The 14,009-nt window shown below is 45.8% G+C and overlaps 1 protein-coding gene across 1 annotated transcript in view; it reads left to right on the top strand.

Annotated features, from left to right (window-relative positions):
- LOC121276826 (coiled-coil domain-containing protein 152-like) overlaps positions 1-14,009 on the top strand; it is a 150,786-nt gene that overhangs the window by 29,111 nt on the left and 107,666 nt on the right. Inside the window, exons 3-4 of the mRNA XM_041185369.1 lie at positions 714-860; positions 8,725-8,830. Of these exons, the coding sequence (XP_041041303.1) occupies positions 714-860; positions 8,725-8,830 (253 nt within the window). The remainder of the gene's footprint in view (positions 1-713; positions 861-8,724; positions 8,831-14,009) is intronic.

Here is a 14,009-nt window from a genome sequence, read left to right as displayed (position 1 = left end):
GTCATTGATGAAACAGCTGAAGATGGTTGGGTCTAGGACACTACCCTGACGAACTCCTGCAATTGTGATAATGTGTATATTTTTATTTTTCAGTGTTTATGTATATATTTTGTGTAGCTAAGAGTAAGCTGTGTCTATGTGTGTCCAGGGTTAGTCAAAGATGAGGTTGTTAGAACTAGATTGTCTACAGAAGGGATAAAAGAGGAGAGGCGGTTGTTTAACAGGCAAATATCCATTTACTGAATCAAGCAGAAGACATTCTGTGAATCACAACTGTTTATCGTTAAACTGTAGTTCAGTTTAAATACCAGTTTCCACTCTTCCCTTCTGGATCCTCTCCCTGTCCAGAAGCAAAGCCCCTCTGAATGAAGAAATTTTTCCTCATCTTAGTGAGGTGGCAGCACTGGTCAGCAGCCATGATGTGTGGTGCACCTGGGTCCAGTGCCGTACGAGGTTTAATGACCTGCTATACTCAGGAAGGTCCAGTACCGTGAGGGCATAGATCAGTGTGTTGAAGTGTTACGGTCTGCCACCTTCCCTCCCGTGGAGCTCAGGGGTGCTGGAGCTGGCCAAGGGGGTGAGCACTGGCTGCTTGGACTGAGTGCCGTGCGGCTCGAGGGCCATGACTCAGGTGGTCCTCAGTAGGGATTGGCCAGACTGCAATGGCACCACAGGTAGAGAGTGGATTAATCAATGATCCTCCACTCTTTCAGGAGAAGACGGCCCATAACAACATTGAAGAATGTCAGTCCAGCAGAGGCCCCCAAAACCTCCTAATCCTCACGAGGCACGAGCAGGAGATGGAGACCTGGCACACACCTCGGTCAACTGGCCACGGAGAGGCTGAACGTCAGGCAAAGGTAAGAGGGCAGTACACAGAAATGAGAGTTTTGGATGATTCTGATGTAGTCTCATCATTGATGAGAATCTCAAAACTAGATTCCCAATGGATCATTGAAAGACAGTGGCTCCATGATGCAGATCTCCATTGTCTCACCAGGGTTCATGGCATACACAGTGACAGTGCAGTGACTTAAACGAACGACATATCATTGTTCTCCCTTAGATTCGCCACCACGCACCCAATCACAGGACCCCAAAGAGCCACCATGACACCAGAGGACCTCCAGGCTCCAGATGCACCTGCGTCACACCCACTCTGAACCAGCACAGATACCAGCACCTCAGTGGGCATTATATCCTCAGCTAGAATGTCAGTGCACAACGGTTTGGGCACTTCACACTCACTTGAGGTGCAGGCAGAGGCAGAGTGCCCAGGGTGCTGGCAGTAGGAGGGCTGCTGGAGACCAGGACGATGTTGAGTTGAAGGCAGATAAGCCTCTGGAGTTGTCCAGTAGGCGGCAGGTGCTGGATTTCCAGCGAGATGTGCGGAAGGATCTGGCAGAGATCCATGTGGTATGCATGTCATGGTATCAATTAGGGAGAGTTCAAGCGGAGTATCAGCACTGTGTTGACCCTCATGGCCGATCACACTACTTCCTCTATTGAGAGTGTGGCAACTTTCATGGAGAGGCAGCTCCAAGAACAGAATCAGCGGCTCCTGGGATTGCGCTTAGACCTGCAAGCCCTCGTACAGGCATTGACCTCAGTATCCCAGCTATCCCATCAATGGCGAGCAGGGAGATCCAGAACAACCTCACATTGGCACATGAGCTGCCTGTCATCTGTGGGTTCCAGCCAGGGTGCTCTGGATGATGGCAGCAGCTCCTCCACACCTCTGCCAGTGACTGTGGCATCTGATGAGACTGCAGCAACAGGGGAGTTGCCAGCCATGGCAATGGCCACTCCCTCCCAGGTGGATCCAGCACAGGCTCCACTGGCCAGAGGACGACCACCAAGGTCATCAAGGCCAACCAGATGGCAGAGTCAGCAGGCTGCCTCCAATGCCACTACCAGCGAGGGGGGGAAGCACCAAGACGTAGCAGTCACAAATGTAAGTTTAAGGCACCATGAGCACAAGAGGGACTGGTCACAGGTGATCTTCTACTGTGCAGTGTTGTGCATGTACTGGTCTGGGGCTGAAGACCAGAGACCTGTTAATTTGTTTGAACTTTCAAAACGAGAGTAAAGAAAATTTATCATAATGGCCTGAATGTGCTTCACATTTTTTTTATTTACTGGTTACGCCAGTATGAAATGCTGGATGTGGGTGGCTCTAAACTTTATTGCACAGACACTGAGTGGACTTTGGTGTCAAAGGAAATTGTCATCTGGGATGGAGGCAGCAGCCCTGGCGTGAGGTGGTAGCACTTACTTGGCAGCCTAGCTGAAGGAGCGTTGGACTAAGGCATCCCTGCCTCCTTGGAGGTGATAGATGTCTGCCTCCACACTCTCGTCACCATGCTAGTCTTTGGGCTCACTACTGAATTCTTTGTGGGCTGTGGAGCTGCATCAAGATCCTCTTCCTCCAGTGGGCCTCCCTTTGCCAGTGCCAGATTGTGGAGAGCACTGCATGCAACCATGATCAGTGACACCCGCTCTGGGGGGTATTGTAGTGTTCCTCCTTAACGGTCCAGGTATTGGAAGCAAATCTTCAGAAGACCTATGGTCCTATCTATCACCGCCCTTGTGGAAGCATGGCTCCTGTTGTACTGCTGCTCTGCCTCTTTTCTTGGGATGGTGGAGAGGGGTCATATGCCACCTTTCCATGGGATAGCCCTTGTCACCCAGCAGCTATCCAGTCAGGCTGCAGACTGAATAGTCTCAGCTCCTGCGAGTATCTCAGGATGTATGTGTCAATGGGACCTGCCTGGGTACCTTGCACACACTTACAAAATCTGCATCCTGTGATCACACACTATCTGCACATTCATGGAGTGGAAACCCTTCCTGTTAACGAAGGCACCCGGCTGACGCCTTGATGGCCAAATGTGTGCAGTTGATGGCATCTTGGATGTGGGAGAACCCAGCGATCGCTGTAAAGCATCTAGCCCACTCAGCCAGGCTGGCCTCATCCATAGAGAAATGAAAGTCAATACCTGCCTGAACAGAGCTTTTGTCACCAGTTTGATGCAACTATAGACAACTGATTGGGAGAATTCACACTGATCCCCTACTGATCATTAGAAAGAGTCAGATGCATAGAAGTTGAGGGCCACTGTGACCTTTAGAGCCACTGGCAAGGGGTGTCCACCCACACATTCGGAGGTGATCTCAGGGCCAATCATCTGGCAAATGGAGGTCATGGCTTCCCTGGAGAGGTGGAGCCTCCTTCAGCATTGTACCCCTGACATTGAAGTAGCTGCACCACTGCCTGTAAACCCTAGCAACAGGATAGTGACATCTTCTGCAGTCCCTAACACCTTGGACTACCAACTGGCCTAGCACCCCTTGTGCCTGCCCCTCTCCTTCCACAGGTCATTCCTCCGCAAACTGCATTGGGTCACGTGGTCTCCTCTCCCTTCTGCCCCGGTCTTCCTCCTCAGAGGAAGTGCTGCCAGCAGAGACCACAATCGCCATTACCAGGGTCACAGGAGGCAATCTGATACCTGGAAGGGCCCACACAGTCTGAATCCTCTGAGAGCCTTGGTGACGCCAAGGAGACCTGAAATGAAGCCTGCAAATGCTAACAATGAAGCCCCAAACAGAGATGAAGCTGCCAGTCACCATCAACAAACCATCTACAGAATTCCTCACTACTCACACTGGCAATGCTGCTGAACATTTTTATCCCACACATGGATGAGGTTTTGCAAATTGTCAGCTGGCCACTGCCCATTTTGCCCATGTGACGAGCACAAAATCTGTGGGAAAAATAAAATTGGCATCAATTGCCTTTTGAATGGCCTCTTAATTAATGGCAGGTACAGCTCCAGCTCCCACTTATGCCCACTGACCGAAATATCACATGAGTGCACCATGACATCAGGACACTCACCCGACATCATCACATGCTATTTTACACTCAAGCAGGTCAGGCCGCACCCTCCACTCTGCAAAAAATTCTGCCCTAAGTCAGTTATATTCAGTTCCAAAAATACTTTATTATTAATTTTACTTCTTGATAAAGACCAGGCCAGAGCCATACCTTGCTTCCTCTTGGCTAGAGAAGTGACCCGAGTCCACATCTCCACCACATTTTTCCATTGTTCGTATGATTCCAGTTCTGAAAAGACTGGTGGGTCATCATGGTTTGTGACCTGGCAACATGATTCAGCATTTCACCTTAAAAGCCACCAGGAGCTTTGCTTTTGTCAGAAACAGGGATTGCTTTCTGTTTTCTCTATCTTCCCACCTGAGGCAATCAAGTTCAATCCTCTGCTACCATGGTGGATTAACAGGTGGATATCCATTTGTCGAATCAGGCAGCAGAAGACACTCTGTGAATCACAGCTGTTCGTTGTTAAACTGTTGTTCAGTATAAATACCAGTTTATCCACTCTTCCCTTCTAGATCCTCTCCCTGCCCAGAAGCAAACCCACTACTGGGGAAAATACCAGCTCTTAAGCACAGGCTTCAATGAGCATCACTATACCCCCGACCTTCCCCTCTCTGACACTGAACGTTCAGTACTCAGCAAAGGACTTAGTTTCATATCCTTATGCCCTCATCTCAATGAATTTCGGGCTCGGCACGATGCTGAACTCTTCTTCCGTCACCGTCGTCTCCGTGCTCACTTCTTTGGGCAGGACTCCTCTCCCCATTCAACGGATCCTTTTACCCGCCTCCAATATTCTTCCTCCACCTGGACCCCTCCCTCTGGATTCTTACCTTCTCTTGATCTTTTCATTGAGAACTGTCGGCGTGACATTAGTCATCTCTATTTCTCTGCTCCTCTCATCCACTCTAACCTGTCTCTCTCTGAACTTGCTGCACTCCATTCTCTCAGGTCCAACCCTGACATTGTAATCAAACCCACTGACAAGGGCGGTGCTGTTGTTGTCTGGCGCACTGACCTCTACCTCGCGGAGGCACAGACACTTCTTCCTACCTCTCCCTGGACCATGACCCCAACACTGAACATCAAGCCATTGTTTCCAGGACTGTTACTAACCTCATCTCCTCTGGAGATCTTCCTTCCACAGCTTCCAACCTGATAGTCTCCCAACCTCGGGGATGGCCCGCTTCTACCTCCTATCCAAAATCCACAAACAGGACTGTTCCGGCAGACCGATCTTGTCAGCCTGTTCCTGCCCCAAGGAACTCATTTCTTGCTATCTTGACTCCATTCTCTTTCACCTTGTCCAGTCCCTTCCCACCTGCATCCGTAAATCCTCTGACACCCAACATCATATCAACAATTTCCAGTTCCCTGGCCCCAACCACCTTCTCTTCACCATGGAAGTCCAATCCCTCTACACCTCGATCCCCCACCAGGATGGTCTGAGGGCTCTCCGGTTTTTCCTCGAACAGAGGCCCAAACAATCCCCATCCACCACTACTCTCCTCCGTCTGGCTGAACTTGTTCTCACACTGAACAATTTCTCCTTCAACTCCTCTCACTTCCTCCAAATAAAAGGTGTGGCTATGGGTACCCACATGGGCCCCAGCTATGCCTGTCTCTTTATGGGGTATGTGGAACATTCCTTGTTCCAATCCTACTCTGGCCCCGTCCCACAACTCTTTCTCCAGTACATTGATGATTACTTCGTTGCTGCTTCATGCTCTCGTCTGGACCTGGAAAAATTTATTAATTTTGCTTCCAATTTCCACCCCTCCATCATTTTCACATGGTCCATCTCTGACACTTCTGTACCCTTCCTTGACCTCCCTGTCTCAATTTCTGGTGATAGACTGTCCACCAATATCCATTACAAGCTTACCGACTCCCACAGCTACCTCGACTACAGCTCCTCACACCCCGCTTCCTGTAAGGACTCCATCCCATTCTCTCAGTTCCTTCACCTCCATTGCATCTGTTCTGATGATGCCACATTCAAAAACAGTTCCTCTGACATGTCTTCCTCCTTCCTTAACCGAGGTTTAGCACCCATGGTGGTTGACAGGGCCCTCAACCGTGTCCGGCCCATCTCCTGCGCATCCACCGTCACGCCTTCTCCTCCCTCCCAGAAACATGATAGGGTCCCCCTTGTCCTCACTTATCACCCCACCAGCCTCCGTATTCAAAGGATCATCATCCGCCATTTCCGCCAACTCCAGCATGATGCCACCACCAAACACATCTTCCCTTCACCACCCCACCCGGCGGCATTCCGCAGGGATCGTTCCCTCCGGGATTCCCTGGTCCACTCTCCATCACCCCCTACACCTCAACCCCCTCCCATGGCACTTTCCCATGCAACCACAGAAGGTGCAACACCTGCCCCTTCACTTCCCTTCTCCCCACCGTTCAAGGGCCCAAACACTCCTTTCAAGTGAAGCAGCATTTCACTTGCACTTCCCTCAATTTAGTCTGCTGCATTTGTTGCTCCCAATTCGGTTTCCTCTACATTGGAGAGACCAAACGCAGACTGGGTGACCACTTTGCAGAACACCTTCGGTCTGTCTGCAAGCATGACCCAGACCTCCCTGTCGCTTGCCATTTCAACACTCCACCCTGCTCTCAAGCCCACGTGTCCGTCCTTGGCTTGCTGCATTGTTCCAGTGAAACTCAATGTAAACTGGAGGAACAGCACCTCATCTTCCGACTAGGCACTTTACAGCCTTCTGGACTGAAAATTGAGTTCAACAATTTTAGATCATGAGCTGTCTCCTCCATCCCCACCCCCTTTCCGACCCCCCCCCCTTTTTATTCCAATAATTTATATAGATTTTTCTTCTCCCACCTATTTCCATTATTTTTAAATGTATTTCCATCCATTATTTTATCTCTACCTTTTAGCCTTTTTCAATTCCTTCACCCTACCCCCACTAGGGCTATCTGTACCTTGCTTGTCCTGCTTTCTACCCTTAATTAGCACATTCCTTAGATAATATCACCACCTTCAACACCTCTTTGTCCTTTTGTCTGTGACATCTTTTGGTAATCTCCAACAATCACTGGCTCTACTTGTCCCACGCCCCCTTAAACCAGCTTATATTTCACCACTCTTCTATTTTTAATTCTGTTGAAGGGTCATTCAGACTTGAAACGTTAACTGTGTTCCTCTCCACAGATGCTGCCAGACTTGCTGAGTTTTTCCAGGTATTTTTGTTTTTGTTTTGGATTTCCATCATCCGCAGTTTTTTGCTTTTATCTTCAATGAGCATCACCTGCTCTCAATTCACCTGAGGCATGTCCTGATTTATTCTTAAAGGGACCTGCATTTCTTACATTGTCAGTGGTATCTTCTTACGTTTTGTTATGAGACTTTATGGTTGATTTTAACTTACAGGTAAACAGAATAGAGTTGAAATTTGCATGTAGGAATAAGTTTTGAAATTGATTTGCAGCTGTTGCAATTCAAAGGATTTTGAAAGGTAGAAAAGAACATTTGCATTTTACTGGAGATTTGTGAGTGAACAGGAGCAGGCGTTTTAAAATTTTTTTGACCCAAAAATAGTGGTGAAATAGGAACATGGAAGTTTTAATATTCGGGAAACTGAATTTTCAGATAGACATTTGAAGAAAATGGAGGACTAAGATGAAAGTGGTGAAAAGGGTATTTATGACAGTGGGGACTCAGCTATAGTGAGTTGCTGTGGGCTCCCTCTCTCTCTGAGATCTCCTTTCAACAATTAGCAGGGTCTTCTTCCACTCAACTGCAGTACAGGTCAATTTTCCAGGAAGAGATGTTTATATTTTACTGGAACACCTTATCTCAATTCAAGGCCTAGTCTTCAAAATTAAAACACTAATGCCTCTATCTGGCCTGTAATCTCTGTTGTTTTCTGTGATGGCATTTGCTTTTTTTCTCTCTGCTTGTTGAGGTTTATTTTAGAAATACTGGACGAAAGTTCCTTTCCCAGTCCAGGTCATTGTATTGCAAGACCTGATGGGCGGCCTTGTCAATCATTGCCCTAAATTTATTTAAAAGGTTTTTTTTGCCTACCTGATGTAAATGTGCTGCCATCCACTTTGCACCTAAAAAAGGATAGAACAGAATAGGTTCTAAATAGTGGAAAGCCAGAAACTGGAGGCCTAAGAGACTTGGGGATCCAGGTCCGTAAATCAACAGAACCTCATGAATAGCCACAGAAAATAATCACAAAGACTTATGGCGTTTATACCTGAGGATTAGATTACAAGGGATAGAAATCTTGCCACAGCTATACAAAGTCCAGATTAGACCACATTTTCTAAACCCGCGACTTCTACTACCAAGGAGGATAAGGACAGTAGGTCCATGGGGACACCACCACCTGCCAGTTCCGCTCCATTCCACATACCATCCTGACTTGGGACTATATCGCTGTTCTTTCACTGTTGGTGGATCAAAATCCTGGAAATCCCTGCCTAACAGCACTGTGGGTGTACCTGCACCACATGGACTGCAGCTGTTCAAGTAGGAAGCTCACCACCACCTTCTCAAGGGCAGTTAGGAATGGGCAATACATATTATCCTTGCCAGAGACATTCATTTTCCATGAACTAATAAAAAAAAGCTGTATCATGTTCCCTGTAATCTTTTATCTAATAGACAACAATAATTTGCATTTATATAATGCTGTTAAAGACAAATTTAGCTCTCAAAATGTCTCATAATGCAGAGGGCTAAATGCAATTTTTATCCAAAAGGCAGTTCATCATCAACCTGCTATTAATAATTAGGACATATGATTTTATACTGGTGTGACTTTTAAGTATTTCTTTACATCCCTTAGAAAATAGCCAAAACTCAGGGGAGAAACAATCTCTTGGAGATTCAGCTGGAGGAAGCAAATCGTTTAGTCAAACTAACACAGACTAAGGAAAACTGTATGAAAGAAGGTAACTAGAGTTGGATTGGTGCTAGTGTTTCTTTGTTTGCAGCCTTACCTTGAATTTTTCCTTAAGATCTCTTAAATTTGTTGGAGTAATTGAGTAATCCATTTCATGGCATTTACAGTACTCTATCCAAAACAGCTCATGGGAGATTCACTAGCTGAATCTTTTGCACCCCTGACAACAGAAGTATGGAAGGTATTGGACTACACTAACTCTATTCACTGAGGTGAAATACAAGCTCAATGGAAAATCACAGAATATTGACTCAATAAAATATCTTAATTAGACTCTTAGGGGGTTAATTTGGATAGACCCGAAAATGGGTGTGGAGAACACAATGCATGATTAATGTCTGTTCAATGTAATGCAGGCATTTCATTTACATGGGGCTGGATTTCACAGTATTGCTCACCCCAAGCCCCCAAACCCTGTTGCAAGAATTGGCTGGCAGCCTTTGCACCCAAAAGAATCCTGTCCCACAGCCGTAAGTGCTGCCACTTGCTAAACGAGCAGAGAGTGGCACCTTCCCACCTCAGTGGACGTCCTGCCCTCAAGAGCTGCCAGGCAATCTGATTAGCTGTCAGGTCTAGCAGTCCCAGCAGCACCAAATACCAGTAGTGGATGCTGCCATGACTGCAAGAAGGCCCACGAAGAAGGCAGCCATGGCTTCCGGACCCAGGTGAGTCGGAAGTTGGACAGGGAGGGATTGGGCAGCCTGGGGAAGCGGGTGGTGAAGGGGCATGTTTTGGCAGCCAGGTGGGGAGGAACTCTGGGTGTGTAACATCTTGGGGAGGGGGAGATGCTCACAATGTGCAAAGAGCATGGTTCCTATAAAGGGCTAATAGCTATTATACTAATAGCTAGTATATAGCATCAGTGATGTCAGATCATATGTCTGGAGAACTCAGACCAATGCCTATTGAAGGAGCTTCATGCTACTCTGTCCTTGTACATCCTTGTAAATAGCTAATAAACGTTTCGAAGTTCCTTGGTGCATTGTTTCCAGTAATCTCTGTCAAACACATCCTGGGCTCATTTCTGATATTACTGCAGGCACCCCGCCGAATGCTGTGCCCCCTTACTTCCTGCCTTTACAAAAAATTTTTTTAAGAAATGGCCTGCCCACTCCTGCCTGACTACCCATGCCAACCATTTTATGGCATGGGCAGTGCATTATCTGGGTCAGTTGGCTTGCTAACAAGTTCAATTGACCTTTATTTACTTATTTAAAAGTGGCAGGCAGGCTGCTGATTTCAGCCTCTGTCCAACTACCATCTTCTAGGGGACCGCTTGGGGGTAGGCAGGAAAGTGCTGGGCTTGCTATCCCTCATATTTCAAATGCGCACTTCCCACCACCCCCCCCACCCCCCACCCCCGACCCACCCACCAACCTCGCCGAAAATACACCTGATGGAGGGCCATCAAATCCAGCCCATAAATCTTTGTTGGTCAGCCAGCACTACACACACTGTTGATTAGCTGCACTTATCATCAGAACCCAGAAGCCATACTTGCTTCTGCAGCTTAAAGCTAGCGTGCTCTGTTTAAAGCTAGCCTGCACTTTTTAAAGGAGATGGGCTGGAGCAGGCCTTTTTGAGCTGAATTTGACCTGAGAAGGATGATTGGACATGGGAGAGCATGAGCACCCAGGCTTTTCGATGCTGCACTGGAGGTCTTGGTGGAGGAGGTGGAAAGGAGAAGAGATATCCTGTATCTGCAAGGGGCAGGAGGCCCTCCAGACACATGGTGAAAAGTCAATGGGAATAATTAGGAGTTGAGTTCAATCCCAGGAATCTGAACATAAGACCTGGATGAAGTGCCACAAGATATTTAATGACCTCACACAAGTGGTCAAGGTAAGTGAATTCATCTTCAAATGTCATAGCGGAACAACTGCACCACTAGTCCCAGCCACTGCTCAAATCACCAAACATCTATCACTCAGATAATAGCAATATCAATCAATCAGGATTCACAATACAAAAGCAAAATACTGCAGATATTGGAAATCTGAAATAAAAACAGAATGTGTTGGAAAACCTCAGCAGGTCAGACAGTATCTGTGGAGAGAAATAGAGTTAATGTTTCAGGTTAAGTGACCTTTCATCAGAACTGTAACAGAATCAGGACTCATACCAGGCTTCACCTCATCCTCACACAGTTAGCACTGTTGCAAACCTCACACCCACATCTCTAAGCTTACACATACTGCCAGGTATTTAACTATGGCAACCCCATCACCTAAATATATGGCATGGCACTGACTGACATATCTCCCTCTCTTTTGCAGGACAAAGTGGTGCAAACCAGAGGCAACAGGAGTTAACCAGAGCATGAGAGGCGTGCCTGCATGTTCTAACCCCATGGAGCAGACAGTGCTAGCCATTATCGTAAGTCCTATTGCTGAGATCGTGATCAATGGCAGGACTGAAACCATTGAAGATGACAGTATGCTCATGATCTCAGCCTCACAACCCTCTGAGAGAAAAAATGTTCTCCTCATCTCTGTCTTAAATGGGCGACCTCTTGTTTTTAAACAGTGACGCCTGGTTCTCGATTCTCCCACAAGAGGAAAGATCCTTTCCACGTCCACTCTTTCAGGATCCCTCAGGATCCTATGTTTCAGTCAAGTTGCCTCTTACTCTTCTAAGCTCCAGTGGGTATAAGCCTACCCTGTCTAACCTTTCCTCATAAGACAGCCCGCCCATTCCAGCTATTAGTCTAGTAAACCTCTGAACTGCTCCCAATGCATTTACATCCTTCCTTAAAAAATGCTGTACACAGTACTCCAGATGTGGTCTCACCAATGCCCTGTATTTAAGCATAACCCCTCTACTTTTGTATCCAATTCCCTTGCAATAAACAATAACATTCTATTAGCTTTCCTAATTACCTACTGTACCTGCACACTAACCTTTTGTGATTATTGTATGAAGACACCCAGATCCCTCTGAATCTCAGAGCTCTGCAATCTCTCACCATTTGGATAATATGCTTCTTTTTTTATTCTTCCAGCCAAAATGGATAATTTCACGTTTTCCCACATTATACTCCATTTGTCACATCTTTGCCCACTCACTAGATGTGTTTTTGGAACAATGATAGTTGCCATGGTCACCATTACTGAGGTTAGCTTTACATTCCAAATTTTTTAATTAAATTTTAATTCCACCGGCTGCAATGGTGGAATTTGAACCAATGTTCTCAGGGCACTAGGCTGGGTCTCTGGATTACTATTCCAGTGACAGAGCCACCATCTTCCCCCAGATGGTGTACACCATCAAGGAGCATGGAGGAGACTGGCAACCAACTTGGCACAGGGCTTTGCACAGAGCTTGGAGCCTATCCTTTGCAACATGGATGTGATGGCTAACTCTACCAGCACACTTCTGGACCCAGACTTGATGCAGTATCTAATGACTCATGTCTCAGTTTCCATTGCAGTACAAGCAGATTTCACCAAAGGTCTGAGACACAAGGGAGAACTCCCCTGCTCTTCTTGAAATAATTTTGTGTGATTTTTTTATAAACATATGAGAGGCCAGATGGGGCCTTGGTTTAATGTTTCATCTAACATGGGTGAGACTTCCATATACATCTTAGTGCTTAAACCTTACCATAATTCATGGGTTCACTACAAAGTAAACTATTTTTTAATGCAGCAGATTGTAGTAATCTATCAGCCTTCTCTGCACAAAAGAATATATCAGTTAACTTTGCCATGGAATATTCTTTCTGGCAGAGATATTAGGAATTTCAGATTTTTTGCATACTGTAACAGCGACTATGCGCGAGATAGAAATAAATTATTTTGAGGGCTCACATATTTCTTCCTCAAACTGTGATCCTGGTTTTGCTTTGTTCTTTGCTTCTTCAACCACTAATTTTTCTTTGTTTTTCTGAAGGGGTTGATTATCATTAAAATATGATTCAGTGGTTCTTGGCATCACAGCAGTGCTTTGCCCAAATAACATTTTCCACACATGATCCTAATTATTAATCATTAACAGGCTATCTATCTTCCCTGCTTCAAATCTCATACACCCTACTCCTTGCCAGCTGATAGCACTTACTATTGATTCAGAAGGTTGTGAATTGAAGACCCATTTCAAAGCCTTGTGCTCAAAATTTTTGGCTGTCTCCCTGATGCAGAATTGATAAAATGCTGCCATTAGTCAGAGGTTCTGTCTTTCGGAAAGAAATTAAACTGAAGCATGGTCTTTCCTATTAGGTGGATGTAAAAGATCAATTGGCATTATTCCTAAGATTAGTACAGGAGTTCTAAATGGTTACCTTAGCCAATATTTATCCCTCATCCAACATCACAAAAACAGATTATCTGGTCATTGCTTCCTGTGGGAATTTGCACAAATTAGTTGCCATAGAACCACAGAAAAGTTTCCATTCCTACCTTACAACAGTGATTACACTTCAAAAGTATTTCTTTGGCTGTAAAGAGATTTGGGATGCCCTGAGGTTGTGAAAGGTGCTACATAAAGTCTTTCTTTCTTTTAAGGTGCATTATTATTAGATGCAGCATTCCTCCTGTCAGGATTTAATGTGTATTAAATTTACAAGGATGAATTAAAAGTTGCAAATTAGCAAGTAAAATAACTAAATAAAACATTCTACACTGTTAACAATAATATAGCATCCACAATCCACCAATGCTATGTAAAGCACAAAATTCTGATGATCCATTTAAATAATAAAAGAGAATATGACACAGTGGCAATGATGGAAGGACGTGGCTTTACAATGATGAGGACTGGGCACTTAATATTCAGGTATACAGCGTTCAGAAAAGACAGGGAAAGATAAAAGGTAGGTGGAATAGCAGTACTGATTGGAGAAGACATTGTAGTGTTGAAAAGAGAGGATGGGCCATAAATTCCAACTAGCATCAGAAAGTGCTGGCTTGCAGGAATTAGAAGAAATAAATACCTACTTACCTGGTCTTGAAAATTACGTTGACACTTCTGCTTGTCGGAGTTACTTGGGGCCTACATCGAAAGACTCCTCGCAGGCCCCAGCGAAGCCTAGTTCCAGTCAATTCAAGGAGGCTGTGCCCCTTTTTTATGAAACTTGCTGCCGGAAAGCAGGTAAGTTTAAAGGGCCAGAGAAATTGACAGGCCAGGGAAAGGCAAGTGTCGAAGGTGAGTGGATAGGATTTAGAGGATGG

The sequence above is a fragment of the Carcharodon carcharias genome, chromosome 4 (genome assembly GCF_017639515.1).
Source record: "Carcharodon carcharias isolate sCarCar2 chromosome 4, sCarCar2.pri, whole genome shotgun sequence".
NCBI classification, from domain to species: domain Eukaryota; kingdom Metazoa; phylum Chordata; class Chondrichthyes; order Lamniformes; family Lamnidae; genus Carcharodon; species Carcharodon carcharias.
This window is presented reverse-complemented; position numbering and strand designations above follow the sequence as displayed.